This window comes from Pelecanus crispus, chromosome 2 (assembly GCF_030463565.1).
Source record: "Pelecanus crispus isolate bPelCri1 chromosome 2, bPelCri1.pri, whole genome shotgun sequence".
Classification (NCBI taxonomy): Eukaryota; Metazoa; Chordata; class Aves; order Pelecaniformes; family Pelecanidae; genus Pelecanus; species Pelecanus crispus.
The window spans coordinates 34,077,645-34,096,428 of record NC_134644.1 but is presented as its reverse complement, the minus strand read 5'-3'; the positions used below and the strand labels follow the sequence as shown (position 1 = coordinate 34,096,428).

The 18,784-nt window shown below is 40.8% G+C and overlaps 1 protein-coding gene across 1 annotated transcript; it reads right to left on the bottom strand.

Annotated features, from left to right (window-relative positions):
• Positions 1 to 408: 408 nt before the first annotated feature.
• Positions 409 to 18,568, bottom strand: TSPAN13 (tetraspanin 13). Its single transcript, XM_075705652.1, has 6 exons — positions 18,506 to 18,568; positions 5,366 to 5,533; positions 3,973 to 4,053; positions 3,012 to 3,125; positions 2,567 to 2,677; positions 409 to 775 (listed from the first exon to the last, which is right to left on the bottom strand). Exons 1-6 carry the CDS (start codon positions 18,566 to 18,568, stop codon positions 701 to 703), a joined length of 612 nt encoding a protein of 203 aa, XP_075561767.1. The 3' UTR covers positions 409 to 700.
• Positions 18,569 to 18,784: the final 216 nt, after the last annotated feature.

The window sequence follows — 18,784 nt, the reverse complement described above, 5'->3', positions numbered from 1 at the left end:
TGGTTTTCTTCATTCATTGTTCTCATACTGAAGATATCCATTAAAAAGCAAAGAATTATTTTTATTCTCAACAAAATTCTAAAGCTACCAGAAAGCCAAAACAAACAGGGAAGGGGAGGGGTGAAGACTACAGTAGTCATTAACATACATTTATGTGCACTACAGAAAATAACATTTTTAGCTTCTATTTTTACCTTAGCAGGGAAGTGGGAGACCGTTATTAACACAAAAAAGTTGACTAGAGTTCATCCTAAAGCCCAATCAAATCTCAAATCATACAGTCCAACCATCCACCATACATTTTTATCATTTTAATGAGAAATCATGTGAATTTTTGTAATCAATGAATACAGCAGAAAATACCTTTGCATTCTTTTGGACACCAGAGAAGCCAGTAGTGCTATAAAACTCACTATACAGAGTTCATCACATCAGTTACCAAAGTCTTAACAGAGTCATTTAACCAGCTTAGAGCAGCAGTCTGACTGCCCAGCTACTGAATGCACCAGTCTACTTCAAGATAGATTCTTAGAAGAAAAACAGTGGGAAATTAAATACAAAAACTACAAATTTCTTACGGAAATAGAAGTTTTCTTTTGGGTACATGTTGAACACCTGTTATGGAGAAATACCGAACTATGGAGAATCAGTATTTTGAAGTAGAGGGTGCAGAGAGAAGATTCAGTCCTTTATAAACTCATCAAAGAAATGCACTAGGGTTTGCACGGGGATCCTTTTGGTTCCTGTATCTATATGTCAGCCAGACTCCCAGAATCTGAAAACAAAAACCAAAGATATTATTAAGCAGAGGGTCTCCACCCCATCTTCTATCAGTTTTACAAAATTTGTTTTAAACATAAAATCCTGACAATGAATTTCCACTATACAAGTTTAGGATATTTTACTATTGCTAAAATTGCACAGCCACACACTAGCTTTCTTAATTAGAAAAAAGAATGCACCTTCTCAGAAAGAATTCATACCTAGCAACAGAGAGAACAACAAAACAAAAAAGCTAAGACTGTATCCACAATTATCACAGTGTAAACCCAGCCAGCAACTAAGCACCATGCAGCCGCTTGCTCATTCCCCCTGCCCCGGTGGGATGAGGGAGAGAATCGGAAGAGTGAGAAACACTCCTGGGTTGAGGTAAGAACAGTTTAATAATTGAAACAAAATAAAGTACAATAGTAGTAGTAATAACAACAAAGAACAGTAACAATAATAATAATAATATACAAAGCAAGTGATGCACAATGCAATTGCTCACCACCTGCCAACCGATACCCAGCCAGTTCCCGAGCAGCGATTGCTGCTCCCCGGCCAACCCCCCCACCCCCCCCCCAGTTTATATACTGAGCATGATGTCATATGGTATGGAATAGCCCTTTGGTCAGTTTGGATCAACTATTCTGGCTGTGCCCCCTCCCAGTTTCTTGTGCACCTGGCAGAGTATGGGAAGCTGAAAAGTCCTTGACTAGTGTAAGCACTACCTAGCAACAACTAAAACATCAGTGCATTATCAGCATTCTTCTCATACTAAATCCAAAACACAGCACTATGCCTGCTACTAGGAAGAAAATTAACTATCCCAGCTGAAACCAGGACAACAATGCAATGGGAAATATGCTCATAGGCATGCCTACCGTTAAATTATTCTTCCCCTCCCCAAATGATAAATATTCATAAACCTGGTTTTAGTGTAATGATAAACAAATCCTCCAAATTATTTCATTTTACAGTTACCACTTAACTATAAGGCTATTTTTCTAGCACATTTTCAAATCCTGTTGTTCCCTCCAACCACCTTCCTCCCTCCCAGCAGCTTCACATCGTTAGTAGAGAAAATGAGGGCAGATGTCAGAGTGATTGTTTCAGCTGCTGTATCTCTCTCGTTGCTGTAATATCTACAAACCTTCTGAATACTGCACTAAGCAGCAGGAGGAATATCTTCACATGCTCTACTGTGGGGTTATGAAAGACCTGCTCTGAGGATTTTTATTCACCGATCAATAAAGCAAGTATATGTCTCATCTGGATACTAAAGCAAAAAGTCAGAGACCTTTTTAACCTGATGTTTGAAATACAGTTCACTCATCATGAAACTGTATCTTTGTACTACAGGAGGCACAAAAAAAATGCCCAAACCAAAAAACCCCAAAGACTCTGTGTGTGTGCAGGTAGGGGGAAGCGGGAAGAACAGGGGAACAAGGTAAAGCAACGGCATTCTTTTTATTACTTTTGGGAGAATGGTAAACCTGAATAGCTAACTTTCTGCAAAACTTAAACATTACAGCACCACATTTTAATGTGGTATCTAGTTGTGGTTTGTAGAATAAATAACATTAAGTCACAAGAACTCCCAGTATTGAATAAAGACAAGTTCTCCTTTTGGCAGACTTAAGCAAGCTGATAGCCTGGAAAAATTTGACCTAATTAATTATTTGACTCCTGAGATAATACCGAGAGCTCCTGTAATAAAGCCCCTAAAATTAACTGTTTCACAAAACAAAGCCTTAAAAGTGGGGAAAAAGCACTCTAATTTTCTAACCTCCTACTCACTTACCTCTGTGAAACTGAAAAAGAGTCCTATGCCTCCAACAAATCTCAGCACCATTCCAGAATATTCTTCTATTATCGGTGCACATGGTTGACACTGGTGACTTCTAAAACAATCCTGTAGCAGATACGAACAGAGAATTGCACTCCATTTTCTGATGACACTTCATTGATTGAAAGCATCTAGTTAGCTCTATAAAAGACTGCCAACTATGGACAAAACTCTAGCAAAACTCCAACAAAGCAAGTATATAAATGACAATGGAGTACAACCTTCGCAGGGTGCTGTGTGATTATGTTTCCAGTAAGTTAACTAAAGAGCTTAGTATCATTGTAACAACTATCTTACACGTTTCTTAAAAAACTCTGCTTTCTGCAACCACGAAAACAGTTGTACATATTTGAACAAACACAATATAAGTTTTAAGTTTTTTCATGCTTGAAGAACTTACAGAAGAGCAGGTTTCATTCGGATAAAAAACTCTGAATCCACAACAATTCAGATTTCTCTCAATATCTGTTCTCGCGCTGTTAGTGTTATTCCATCCCACCTCAAGAAGTTGACTCTAGAACACATAAGCAAATACATACTAATTGAACTGTTTTGCATTTCATTGGAAACGAATATATTAGGCCAAGCTGATAATTCCCTACCTAAAACCTTCAGATCCTGAAGTCTAACAGGATAATATATTAAAGAATGACTTGAATGTTCAAACAGCCTGTGTAGCTAATGAAATAGCAGCACCTAGCAGCAGCACATTCATGGTTACAATTAATTTTCTTCCCTTCTTTTTCCTGAACTTGATAAGAGCACTAGTAATCGGATACGCAACTCATTAACTGGGACTGCTCAGACTTCAAACAAAAAGTGCGCTTACATGTAGGAAGCTGATTATTTAGTCACTGTACCCTTGCCTGCTTCTTATGCAGTTAAGAATTAGTCTCCATACCCCATGGAAGCTGGTTTTACTTTCACATTTAAGGGTCACCTCTGTTCTTAATGTAGTCATGATCTTTCAGTTACACAAGAACAATTCAGTGGCTTTATCATCTTTACATTACGATTACCGTAGATTACATCAGCTTATCTGGAATTGCTGAACACATGAGATGGTCACAAGTGTAGTAGCATGATATCTTGATTATGCAAAGGAAGCTTAAAATCAAAACATTAAAAAAAAAAAAAAAGACAGCTGAAAGTAATTTTAGAACCCAGATGTATTTATTTCTAGCTACCGCAGCCAAGCACTGCCTAAGGTCTAGTCCTTATTTAAAAGGATAATGCTGATTTTCTTAAAATATGCTCTCCCCCTTTTATAGAAGACTATATATATGTGTGTGTGTGTATGTACATATGTATTTATAGTATTATGCTATAGAATAACTGAGAAGTCAGGAAACTTTTCTTACCTGCTGTTCCTTGTTTAGTGCCAAACAGGCACAGGAGACAGAAAACTGGACAATAAAGACTAGCAAAAGAATAATCATGTACTGGAAACAGTAGTTAAGGATACACTCTCAAATTAATTTTGGTTTTATAACACATGTGCCTAATGGTATTCCTTATTTCTCTGGATAACAATAGGTCCTTTAAAACAAAAGAACTATAGAAGTAAATTCTGACTGGATGTGGAAAAGATGACCTAAATAATGTTCCCAAAACTCAATCACCCTATATTCTCTCTTTTTGGCTACTACTATACATAACTGGTATTTCCGGGTTAGGTGTTTCTTGCCTAACAAGACAACATGAGCAGAGAGGTTAATAAAGGGAGTTTTGAGAGAGAGAAACCTACAGCCAATTTCTCCAGCTTTAGGAACTCTTGTTGTCATTTCAAGATACTTCACTTAAATACGGTAAAGAAAATACTCTTGAGGTATTGCATATTCAGAAAATTTTTTTCTTCAATGACATAGTCTTGCGATTAATTACAAAAGGTAACTTTAGCTTAGATTAAAAAAAAGTAACAGTTACTTTTGGAACATAGCCTCACACACTTTTGGACTAATGCATCTGAAAACAGTATAAAACAAAAAGAACAAACTTTGGTGCTAATGATCACATTTTGAAAGTCAAGCACTGGCTTCACAATTTGGCTGCTGTGTTCAGAGGCAGATACTTATCTCACAATTAAACTGTTTGTAAAGTGGAGGTGACTACTTTTTTGCAGACTGCAACAAGATAAATAAGAATTTTATCTGATGAACCTCTTCTCATTCAAACACATCCAATTTGTTATGCAAGGCAGCACTGCAGAGTGCTTACCCAGCATCAGTAAGCATAAAGGGGCAGCAAAGCACACTGAGAAGGCCTCTACTCATTTCTAGTTTGGGTTCGCAATTAAAAACTAGGTATGAAAAGAAAGTGCTTCTTGACAGCCTGTACTACCCCCAATGCATTCCCCTGCCAGCTACAACCAGCTCACTACCTGAACAATCACCTTTCTCTGCCATTAAACAATAATAGTTCACACACTCTAACTGATGTAAGATTGAGCACCCAGTAAGAGGCACGTGTGACACTGTGGCCCACCATAAAAAGCTCTCAAAAAATTAAAATATTTTAATTTTTAAAAAGAGGAGATGCAAATACTTCTGTCTTCAGAGCACAAACAAGGGAGAAAAAAACGAAGCTGGAATAAAGTTAAAGGGGAAGGAAATTTAATTTAGACTGCACTTGACCAAAGTAAGATTGTGAATGTTCTGTTTCTGAAGCACTTTGCCCATCAGTCTCAGCTGACAGAGCAGGTTGTTTACATGGCTTGAACCAAGCTGTGATCCATGTAATGCATTAGAAGGATACAAAGAATAGCAATACTTGATGATGTTTCACCGCACCGATTAATCCAACTAAGGCAATAAGGAAGAGGAAGATTCCTACTGCAATTACCACTCCAACAACTCTGAAACTAGAGATGAGGCCAAAGCCGATTCCCCATGCCGCAATTCCAATCAGCAGCAGGCTTACTAGCTGGAGGGAAGAGAAAACAAAAAGTTAGTCTGCGTATTAAAAGAGGCTCAACCTACACACAGTTACATTCTTTACATTAAAGTTATTGGAAAGGTACAATTTTTTTTTCCAGTGCAAAGAGAAGAAGCGCAACCCTAAACAAACCAATCCTCCATTTCATCGTAGAGATAACTTCAGTTCCAGATGTTTTAAGGCACACATATTCTTCAACACTGTTAATGGGAAGCTGTTGCAACTTCATCTACTTACAAGTGAAGCCATGTTGCATTATCCGTGACTGACTACAGACATTAAACTGAAGTGTGGATTATAACAGAATTGACAAATAAGGTAACATCATTGCCTTTAATTCACAGAACGGAAGAAGAATGAAAATTCCAGATGTTTTCTGAAACAGAGGCAGTGTATTTAAAGAAAACAGGATACACAGCTCCACAGCTCTGACCATGTAAAAAAGCGCACTTTGCCAAAACTTACTGTAATCAGGAATACAGCTGTATTAATTCATTAGAGAAGCTTCTACGTAGTTGATGATATAACACAACAAGGTCACACAAAAATACTTTTTAGATCTGTATCTCAAGGACTTCATGTAATAAAACAATAAAGGTGCCCTGTCGCTGCTACATATTTCTTCAAGAAAATAGCTCTACTATGAAGTCAATCCTATTTCAATACCCGAAACACTCTTATGCTGTTTCCTTCCTTTTAAAGATGGCATTCAGGGAAGGCAGGCAGAATCTGTCCCAGTTAGTTTACTGGGATTTATTGTTTACATGGGCAGGAAGCTCCAGCCTTTCCTGTTTCCATGCCAAAAACACAGAACAAAAATTCCAACATGAAAAGCTGCAGAGAAATCTGTAATGAGGTACAGTAGGAGGGAAGCGGCAGAGAAAGCCAACCCAGATGTCCAATACACAAGATGCCTAACATTTTCTTGTTTGAAACAGTTAGACCTACGTCTAACATATCGCCCGTTACGTTCTCTGTTGAATAACACCAATTCAACATGCAAGTTTTAAAGCCTGACCTCACCAAAAAATATGCAGAAGTTGTATCATTATTAAAAAAACAAACAAACAATCCCACAACCCAATACAAAACAGTAAGCGCTTAGTCTGCTCCAACTACTTGGCTTTATTCGACAACAAATACAGAGCAAGCACTTACAACTTCTCACCAGTTTCCATTCAAACAACATATCTCATGATGTTTTAGTGCTTATCCAGAGCAGTGAAAAAAATGAAATGTAAGAGGAAATTTCCAACTTATCCATCATTTCAGTATACTTACCCTAGAGAAGGGCATTTTTGTTGGTTTTAATACCAAAGATGTCTGTGTATTTTTTCAATAAGTACCTTTTAGAAGACTGAGTTATGTAATGCTGCTTTTGAAACATGGAAATCTAAGATAACAACAAGAAAGCTAGTAAAACAAATAGAGATGCTCATCAAGATCAAAACACAGTGGGTGTTTTTTTCATGTGTTCACACAGGAACACGCCTCAAAAAATGGTTTTACCAAATCCATAGGAGAAATTTAAGAGAGTCTGCAAGAAGAAAAGGAGGATACTTGTCATACATACACCTCTCTCTTACCATGTGAAGAGACAAAAGAATTCTATAAAATTCAAAGGAATTGTTCAATACCAGTAGTTTTAGGATTCATTCACATTTGTCTTTTTTTCTCAAACAAAAAGCCTTAATCACCATGTTTAGTTAAAACCAAAGCACCAGGCCAAGATGTTGTGAATCTAAACTACAGACGGGGGAAGAAAAAAGAAAGCAAAATAAAAAGCCTTGGCTCTGCCACAGACAGATTTTCTGAATGCATGCTGCACAAGGCTATAAACTTCCTGATGTTATGTTAAAAATTAGCCCTGCTAATCAGACAGTTAAGTGCAAGAACTACCTGTTCTGATCTATGCCCATTCACTTTCTTTCATTGTCTCATACCACTGGGAAGACTTATTTTTCCACGTAAGTGTCAGAAGTGAACAACAAAAGAAATCCCATAACCCAATTTCCAATCAGAAAGTGCTGGCTGATGTCCCATGCTCTGCATCAACTTCTAAGCACTAAACTCACACTACACAGCTCTTCAAAGTGTTACCTCATTAAAAAAAAATCTCAAAGGCAATGTCAAATTTCAATTTTTTTCACAAAGAAAAGCAGTAGAAACTTTGCTCCTAATGATTTTCACCAATACTTCTTTCTCCCGCCTGAGCTATGACTGCAAATCTTTATTTTCACCAATCTGCCTCCAGGACACCAAAAATGTGTATTTGTTCAGCTCTTTGCTCATTTCATAAGAGATCTAAAACAATTAGATGAAATTAGTTTTATTCTTAAAGTATCAAAATCAAAAGATAAAACCTATAGAAAGTGTGTGCTTAAAACACCTACTGGATAAACTCAGTGTGTGTGTTGCAGTGTACCGGTTACTTCTTGCTGCTGTTACTCAGCTTCCATTATTCTGCGGATATGTACATGAAATTATTGTTTATGATACTAAAAGTTATTACCACGACCCCTTGGCCGCAAAAGTTTTTGTGGTAGAAAGAGCCACATACTGAATCGAGAATCGCTATGGTTTTCAAGTGGGAAAAAAGCCTCTCTGGCTTTTAAACCCATTGTTGAACCCCAGATGTTCAGGAATCAGGTGACCGGCTTTGAAAAATGAAACAACATAAAATAGTTTAGTTTCTCTTTTGATTGCATTCTAGTTTTAGAGCCATCGGCCTCATTTTCAAGCTGTACCTCCACAATACCTAGGCTGTATTTTGTCTTCTTTCACATGACAAAGTTGTCCATTGTCTAATTCCTTAAAACATCTGGAAATTCAGTATGATCACAGGTCCATGTTATTGGGCTCTGGTTGGCAAGCTATGTGACAATGTTCTATCCAGTCAGGCAGATACATGGTTTGGATCAAAATAACTATCGGCTACTCCAATTTTGGCCACTTAGAATTGTGGAAAACTGACCTCGTGTTTCAAAACGGAAGTGGAGACTGCAGGTTTACAAACCGTTCCAGAAACAGATTTAGTATTAAGTTCCTGCCTCCTCTGCATGCTGACTGGAAGATGAAATGATGGTTATTCCTTCATTTTCAGGTTTGGATTAGACAATCTGGATGTTGAGCAGTAAAACTATATATAGAGGGTTTTTTTTTTTTTACATATATATATATAGTTTTATAGGGCCATAATGTGAAAAGCTAAAGTAAATGTATACTACTACAAACAGGAAAAATAACTTAAGCTGTTTTGGGAAGAAGTTTTACAAGTTTGTAAAACAACGGAAGGCTCATAGCATTAGCCACTGTTTAGCTGCTAGAAATGACTACTCAACGATGCTTATTCCAGTGTTTTGAAACAAAAGGATTTAGATGCAGTATTTCTAAAAGTGAAATTTACTACATTTGTAGTAAAATGTACTTGAAACAAAAAAAAGACCCTAACTACTTTTAAATTACTAATATGTACATTCCAAACATACACGCTTCATTTAATTATTAAGAAGCCACATATTTCTGTTAAATAAAGGGAAAACAACTCTCTACTGAGCTTCTGAATGTCACGTTTTATTTTACTGAAACCACATTTCACAGCACCACAACACCCCCAAAGAAAACAACATCGCTTATATAAAGCTAGCTTTGGTTACTAACTGTCCTGGTTTCGGCTGGGATAGAGTTAATTTTCTCCCTAGTAGCAGGCATAGTGCTGTGTTTTGGATTTAGTAGGAGAAGAATGTTGATAACACGCTGATGTTTTTAGTTGTTGCTAAGTACTGCTTATGCTAGTCAAGGACTTTTCAGCTTCCCATGCTCTGCCAGGTGCACAAGAAACTGGGAGGGGGCACAGCCAGAATAGTTGATCCAAACTGACCAAAGGGCTATTCCATACCATATGACATCATGCTCAGTATATAAACTGGGGGGGGGGGGGGTGGAGGTGGCTGGGGGGCAACGATCGGTCCTCGGGAACTGGCTGGGTATCAGTTGGCAGGTGGTGAGCAATTGCATTGTGCATCACTTGCTTTGTATATTATTATATTGTTATTATTATCATTACTGTTTTACTTTATTTCAATTATTAAACTGTTCTTATCTCAACCCAGGAGTGTTTCTCACTCTTACTCCTCCAATTCTCTCCCTCATCCCATCGGGGTAGGGGAGTGAGTGAGTGGCTGCGTGGTGCTTAGTTGCTGGCTGGGGCTAAACTACAACACTAATACTTCAAATATTTGCTTGATAAATCTACTAGAAACAGATGAAATCACAGACCAGTTTTTAGTGATTAGGACTGACCTGGTTTCCCACAGTAGTCTCATTAGTAAGCTGAGAAGGCATGGGTTGGAGAAATGGCCTGTTAGAGTGAATGACAATGGGCTGGACTGCTGAGCTCCAAGGGTAGTAATCGATGGCTCAGCATGCAGCTGGTAGCAGGTAAGAAGCACCACAAAGGCTGATACTTGGGCCAATATTATACAGCATCTTCACCAACAACCTGGGTGATAAGATAGAATGAATCCTCCGAAAATTTGTGGATGATACTAAACAAGGAAGAGCGATTGACTCTCCCAAGAGAGATTCAACTCAGATGGACCTTGACAGACTTGAGAAATAAGCCAACAGGAACCTCACAAAGTGCAAAATTCTGCTCCTGGGGTGCTTCGATGGAGCCTGGGAACAGACTAGTTGAACAACAGCCTTACTGAGATAGACCTGGGGATCACACTGGTTGCCAAGTTGAATATGAGCCAAGAGTCTGCTCTCACTGCAAATAGGGAAAGCCAAGAGGAGTGCAATCAAAGGAAATTCAACACTGGTGAGATTGCAGCTCAAATACTGTGTTCTATTTCACACCCCCCAGGTCGAAAACGAATTTGAGAACCTGGAACGAGTCACAAAAATGGCCTGGAGCCTTGAGGATGATGTTTGAGAAGCAGGTGATGGAGCTGGGTTTGTTTAGTCTGACAAAGAGGCAGCCTAGGGATAATCTCATAGCAACTGAAGCTGAAGGTACATTACAAGAACAATGGAGGCAAACTCTTCTCAGTATTGACCAACCACAAAACAAGAGGCAACAACCACAAGTAATGGCTTGGGAGGTTCAAACTGGATATTAGAAAAAACATCTACAAGGTGGTTTGGTGCCATACTCAGAGACATGATATCTTTGTTCTCGGAGGTTTTCAAGACTCAGTAGACAAAGCCACAACTGGCAAATGAGTGCTATTTGTAATCCTGCTCTGAGGAGAAGCCTGGACAGATGAGCCCCAGAAGTCCCTTCCAACCAACGCTCCCACACGCCACAGCCAGCTCTTCCACCATAGAAGCTTTGCCACTCTCCACAGCAAAAATCAAAATTTTAACAGGCAGATAAGGGACAGACTTAGCACTGACCAAGGACTCCTCTGTACTGTCTAGCTCATTAAATAGAGACTACCACCAGCTCCTAAACCCCGTATCAACAAAACACCTTCTCACAAGCAGTAAGAAGGTCTCTCAATAAAAGAGCAATGAATGAGTCTTCAGAAGTACTTACACAGCTTCGAAAACACAAGTAAAAATCTTGTTCTCGGAAGTGGTTTAAAAGGTCCCATTCACTTAAGGCATGTTTACATAAAAAGTCAACAGGCATTAAGAGCAAAAGAATTTATTACAATCTCAAGCTGGAGCAATCTGTCTCACAGAAAGATGCTACAAGCACATACTGTCCACAAACCAGGAAAATGACACAGAGCCATGGGAAGTGTGTGCGTGTGTGTGGGTGACAGCTAGTATTTTAAATTTAATGTCCTCATTTACTATATACTATCTTCTCCATCAACACAAAGTCTATCAACCTTATTTAAAAAGCAAACATGCAAACATGGGCTTAGCATAATCCAAAGCATAAACTCACCAATTTGAAATTAAGTAAATGCTTTACCAGAACAAACCTATAGGTAGCACAAATCCTAAGTGAAGACCAGTAGTTTTCACTCTGAGATCGAGTACTTTCTCTATGGAGTCAAAAAAAAAAAAAAAAAAAAAAAAAAAAAAAAATTAAGACAATCAAGCACCTTGCTGTCATGGTTTAACCCCAGCCAATAGACAAAATGTTACTCCAATGTCAGCATCTCTGTAGGAAAGATTTTAGGGACTGTAAGTTCAAAATCAGTGGAATGGATCAGACTCCACTTTAAGTGACTTCCATTATATTTTTTTTATACACATACATATACATACATATACACATTTGAACTTCAGCAATGTTTCAAAAATAACAATTTCTAGACAAAGAAGAATTTCTTTGTCACAGAGGTAAAGTCATGACAAGTTTGATTGTCTTGTTCTCCAGTTAACTTCTTATTAACATGACTAAAGCATTAGCCTTTACAGTACTTGTTGGGGTTTTCTTTCCCCTTACTGCTGCATAAATTACTACTTCTAAAAAAAAAAAAAAATCTCCTAATTTGCTCTACTCTTTAAATCCAAGTTCTCCTGTGTACATAGCTACTCATTTCCCTCATTCCTGTACTGGAAAAATGTATTTCTCTTCACACTTACCCCTTGTGTACTCATCCACAAGCTTATAGTCTACATTACTAAAAGAAACCAAAATACTGACAAATGATTTCTCTAGATAATGTCACTGAGAAACAATTCAAATGCTGAAACCAGTTTCTCCTTCCTTCAACAGGAAGCCACAAGCAAATCTGCTGTTTTGACTGACTACCAACTTTTCAGCATTTCAACTAGCTTGGACTGCTCGCTAGGAAGGAAGTCATATGCAGAAGTTAGTGTTCTCACTGTTTTCTTGTGAGAACTTCTTGCCTTAGCCCAAAAAGGAGTTAGTAAAAACTGCATTTCAGAATTTAAATTTCAAGAAATACAGCCTCATCATCCCCCGGGTAAAGAGATTATATAGCATTTACACTGGTATCAGCAAAGTAAGTATTTACAGAGTAGCTGTCAGGCTGGATATGGAACAGGAACTAAAACCAGACAGATTACACACATGATGAAACACATCCTCCCTGAACTCTCTCACCACATATAAGTTCATATTCCACTTCTTTTAAGGGGGCTTTAAAGTTTAAACCTCAGATGGTATATACTTTGAAGGTAGAGATTTCCACCACCCTCCCCTTCAACTTGGTCAACCATTTCTGCACAGCCATAGAGAATCTAGAAGGCAATTCTTCTGATCCCTTGACACTTCATCTAAAAACACATGAAAACGACAGGCAGCATATAGTGGTGCACCTTTAGCAAGCTAGGACTAAGCTAAATTGATTTCCATCACAGCTGTAAGCTAGCCAAAACAGAAGCAACTTTATCTCCTTACAGTATTTCTTCAGCTTCACTGAGAGCACAGTAAAGACTGAGCAGTAACAAAAGCTCTGGGTACTTCCAAAGGATTTCTAACAGAAAGCAAAATCTTCCACCTTTAGGCAACTTATTTAAATCAGGAGTGATGAGTAGTCTGTTTACTGAACAGCCTTGAGACACATGATGTGGAACAAGCAATTTATGCGAAAGGCAGTATTCTTGTCTCTTATGACGAAAGCCAGTGCTTTCAGTTTGATGGCCTAGTTCAGAGTTCTTCATGTAACTGGCCAATAATTAGGATCAAACTGGTTTTGATCATGGAACAAGCTTCTTTCACGTTAAAATGGCAGTGAGGTTTAACCCTTGTTTTATACTCCCTGGTCTTTGGAAATACAAGCTTTCTGCTGTGTAGCAGAAACAACTATCTTCTGAAATGTTTACTTTTGCTTGCTTGTTTGTTCATTGTTTTTTAAGAAGTAATGAAATGTTTTCAGGAAGCTTGGTGATCCCACAGATCCTTCTTCCACACATATATCTCCCTCAACACGAAAACACCAGTAGAAAGAACACAACTAGTAATTTAAGCTACAAGGCTACTACAGGGCGTTTAAAGGGCTTCTCAATAATTGTGCTGGTTTTAAAGCATCCAGCTGCACTGCTAGGATGGCTGAAAACATCAGTGGTGTCAAAACATACCATGCTCTATATAGCCTCCTTCTTCCATGCCCTGTCGTTCTCCAGTTCTTTCACTAAACACGGTCTGCCTTCCTAGCTCCAAATGCCGCTATGCACTCTGCGCAAGACAAGTGAAAAAACAAAACCCCCTCGTACCTGGTCTACAGACCCAGCACATGTCTCAATTCTGACCTGCTACCACAAACTACTGTCATTTTGGCTATGAACTGACACACAGTATAGCCGAGGGCATTCCCAAGCACTGACAAGAAGTCTTAAAATACATATCTGTATTTATTCTGTAGTTACTCTTCTGTGTTCTCAAGCGTGAACATCGAAACCTTCCCAAAAAGCCAATGAAAACAAAAAACCTCAAGATTAAATTGACGTGAGCAACATTAACCTTCCCTGCCACATACCTGGGAGCTTCTGTACCACCTGTTTTATTTACACGTCAGGACTAGATAGCACAGCTTATACTGCCACCTTCAAAATGTCCTTGAGAATGACAGAAATGGCTCCAAGGCAACCTGTCCCATCTGCCGAGCATCCAGTTAGGACAACGAGCTAGACCAGCCCAGCACAGGCTGGTGCTGGGGCAAACTCTTGACGCTGCACTCCTAAATGCTGACTGGAGACGGTCAGACACAGCCAACAGCAGGCTATTTACCGAGCGCTTCTGAACAAACAAAACTTACACAAACTGAAATGGAACTGAAGGCAGAGATCACAGGTTTGTTTACCACTGTGAAAGAAATTGCCACATGAGGAAAGAACTGTGTTTCTCTAATTCCTGTTTGCTAGTACCTGGCTCCCTGTAGCCACTACAATGGTTGGGAATTATCAGAAAACACGGAAAACAACCACATTCCCTTTCTCTAGGAAAATCCAGATGTTCACCCTGCCTCTAACACCAGGTTTCCCCTATGCAGAAAGAAGGGAGATGGAGCTAGCAGGTCTGCACAGAAGATGCAACACGCTCACCCCTCTGCGTCAGGAATACTGCAACTAGGAGAAACACTATTAAAAACCCTACCATGCCGAACACGTGCTGTCCAAATCTGAGAATTTCTGTCCTCATCTTTGTGTACTTCGATAATACAGGAAAAACAATTCTGATAAAGAGGGCAGAAATGCACTAATTACACTTTCAATAAATACTGCATCCAGAGAACAACAGGCAGCAACAGAAAAAAAAAAAACCCTTTCAAATACAATGCTTTGGAAAGTGATGCAAAAACCAGGACACTTAATAGGCCGTCTAGAAAACAAGTTCAGAGAGCAAAGTATTGTAAAAAGCACATGATTTTGATAAAAGTACTTTCTACTGTTAAGAGGAAACACAGATGCTCTTGTGGCATGAACTCTGTGCTACTAAAGAATACACACTTTTAATGGTAAAGGTACCATATGTTTTACTTCAAATCAAATGGCCATTCTAGGCCATTTTCTAAGAAAAACTGAAAGCCTGCTTATCAAGACCTTTACATACTGACAACAAACTGTTCATGTTTGCTGCTGCAGCACTAATTAAGTAGCTGCTCCGGTGACAAAACCGGCACACACATCCAAATGAACTAACTATTTTTTTTTTTAAGTATTTAATCTTGTGGCCCAGCTACCACTTCAATCTTTCATCACTAGCTAGGACTTAGGAATTTCCCCTTCCTTTCTGAGAATCTGATTTGAAACAAGATATCAACTGTTCACACTTCAACACAATTACTCAAGACTTCCTTGGAAGGAACACTGTCTACCTACGGAAATCCTTGTCTGGTTAAAGTGAGCAAATATTGGTGGAGGCAGCATCTAGGGTTCTCACATCTGTAAGATTAGAAGTCTTGAGTTATGTAGACATCCTTGAATTTGGCTGAATTTTGTGGACAGGCACTTTAAACAGTTTCCGTGGGTTTGCCATTTGATGGGAAATGTAGATATGACTGAATAAATAAAGACAAAATTGGTCAGATATCCAAAATCAGTATTTTAAAGGTCTTTGTATGCAGACAGTTCTTCCACGTAAGACTTTATTCCAGCAATACATGTCATTATATACACAGAGTCAACAAATAGTCTCAATTTTTTTCTCTACTCTTCCAATACCCATAAGGAACCATATTGAAGTCAGCAAGACTCAGCATAGATGCCAGAATTACTCATATAAAACAAATTTAAAAATAGAATCAGGGCCTAAGGACATTAACTTAGTCCAGAGAAGAACCAAAAGTCATCAGCACAGTACCATATGAAAAGAATGCTAAGTGAGCAATTAGGTTACTGGGTTTCTGATTTCTTGCCTTAAACCAGTAACTGATTTATTCTGATTTATTACTGCCAGGACATATACTTTTCTTGGTGTACTACTGTAAAAAGTAAACCAAGACAGCATTTAAAAGAAAAAAACGGCTCCAATATCCTATTTTAGGAGTGTTTTAAAGAAAAGCAGAATATAAACTGTAACCCCCAATATACAGTTCTGAGGGTTAATTCATTCCAAGCATGTGATACAGACACATCAATGCTAGCTAGAAAAACACTCAAGAAGTGTTACCTATTTGACCTTATATCTCTTCTTACCCCCACTACTCCCTTCCCACCAATTATTACTGCGAATTAACATTGTTTAAAAAGATACCCCAGTTGCCTTCTGTATTTTTTTCCAGCTGGGAAAAAATAAGCCCATCATTCATTGTGCTGTTGCAACCCAAGTGTTGGATTGTCAGGTTTTTGTCTAACCAAGGAACAGAGAAGCCCACACATTTTGCTAGATCAACTCTACCAGGCCAGCTAAACACCTTAAATGTTATTTCTGCAACTCAGAATTTAAAAGCATTAGTCTTGTAACTTGCCTATAATTAACAGGCAACACAAGCAATAACCATCAGATATTCCAGTTACTATAATACAAAGAACTCATTCTTTCCCTTCAGCAAAAACATATGTTCTGCATAGACCAGATGAAAACAATACCAAGTAACACCCACAAAGTAAATTCTACTCAAGGAGACATCAGAGCAAGATTAAGGTCATAGGTGCATTGTACAGGCATCACAAACAGAGCTAGAGAGGTCACAAAGATCAACCCACCCTTGCTGAGGCCAAATACACCCAAAAGACCTACCAGACTGCTTGCACCTGATTAATACATGGCCGTAGGAATAAGTGATGGTGTCTTCAGAAAAAACACCTGCTGTCCACATAACACAGAAATGAGATTTGTGCATGTATTATGTTAGAAAGATCCAGATTTCTCCCACTCTTCTATCACTCGAGAAATAACAATAACAAAAAGAAGTCTTGCATTAACCTCCGGTTTACTGAAAAGAGACATTGGGATGGGACAATTCACCTATAACCCACCTGTTGGGATGGGGCAATCCCACAGAAAGCTGGCCAAGACGATCTTTTGACGTGTCTTCCAACCTGGGCTATTCTATGATTCTAACTTACCTTCATCGTGACAGTCTACATACACTAAACTGACCTCCAACTACAGATGCCAGACGAGGCAATGCCTACCTGCTCCCCCCTATTCTGGCTGGGGGTAGCATGAGCAACCCATAGCACTACAGTGCTCCCTAGGCATGCTCTAGAGACTTTTTCAGGGACATACTCCACTCCACAAGCTCCTCCAAGGAAGCATGCACAATAGCACAGCCTCTCCTATATTAAGGTTTTTGTCCCGCTCTTTTCCGAGGGAATGAGGGTCACCTCATACACCAAAGAATATAAAAACAAACAACTCTCGCTTCAGCACAGGAACTTCTACATCCATTCATGCTCCGTCCTGGTGATTACCATCAAGTCCAGTAACCGCCAGCTATGAGAACTGTTTGTTCTGATGAACAGCGTTAGACCTGTTTGTTCTCCCAGCTCGCCTTCAGTTGAGATCAGGCAGCGCTTTCAGAAAAGCACTGATATAACTGCCCGCAAGCACTGGCTGACCCCAATTTCAGTCTGCTGAAACCAGGCCCGGTTGTTAAAATGAAACATTAGAGGACATACTACCTCTTCGGAAGTGCTGTGGGAGGAAGCCATTACACACGGTCCTGTTTCTTGCTATTTCTGTCTCATTTTAAAATAGATAATGAGGAAAAAAACCCCACAGCTATACCACAATTAGAGATTTCATTGTTCTCCGTTAAAAATAGGCCCTCCAACTTGCCCCAACAAAAGCAGGCACCTGCCTAGAGCTCCCCGGCAAGTCAGTTATTTCAGTTTAACACATACTGCATTTTTTTTTTTTCCATGCGCGTTCCCACCGCTCCAAAGCTGCCAGACTTTGTAACTCGCTGGTCCACCGCAGGGGAGAGCAGGGAAGCCTGCTCACCAGGGGGCTGGGGGCCCCTCCAGTGCACCCCCCCTCCCTCTCCGGTGTGCTTTGGTCTGCACGGGTCTAGTAGGGCCCGATACACCGACACGGCACTTGTCGCTCACCGAACCGCACTTACGTCGGTGCTGCTCCTTGGCTGAGGAATAACAAAATAAGCGCTCCCTCTACACGCCTGGGCTGGCACAGCGACCTTTCCAGACAGGGAAAAAGGGCACCGGCCGGCCGGGCCTCCCCTCGGCCATGGGGCCGCCCCCTCCTCAGGCCGGCCCGGCCCCCCGGGGCGGGGGGGGACGAAGGAGATGAGCCCCCCTCTTCGCCCCCGCCCCGGGCAGGCAGCTCTCGCCGTGCCGCCCTGGATTTCGATCCCGGGGAGCCACGTCCCTGCGCTGACAAAGCCCGGCCTGACCGGTGTCGCACCCCCTCCTCCCCCAGCCGGAGGCCGCGACCGAGCGGCGGCCCCGACCCGGAGCTCCCGGCGGCCCCTCAGCACCAGCCCGCCGGGAGGAGGCCGCCTCAGGCTGGCGTGAGCCCCGCCGCCTCCCCACCCCTCCCGGCGGCGGAACCCGCAGGGCGAGGGAGACCCCGCCGGGCAGCCCGCACCCCTCCCGCCGCCTCGCCTCAGCGCGGCGGCCACGCACCGTGTAGAGCAGGTTGAGGGCGCAGAGGCAGTTCTTGGAGCAGGCGAAGCCCCCGCACACCATCGTGGAGGTGGTGGTGGTGCCGCCGCCGCCGCCGGGGAACCGCGCTGCAGGAGGCCGCCGCCGCCGCCCCGCCCCCCGCCGGCCGCCAGCGAGCGGGCGCGGCCGCAGCAGGTGAGCGGCGCCCGCCGCCGCGCCCGCTGATTGGCCGCTCCCGGGCGCAAAGGTAAAAACATGCAAATGAGGAGGCGCGGAGGGGGCTGGGAGGCTGGCGGCGCC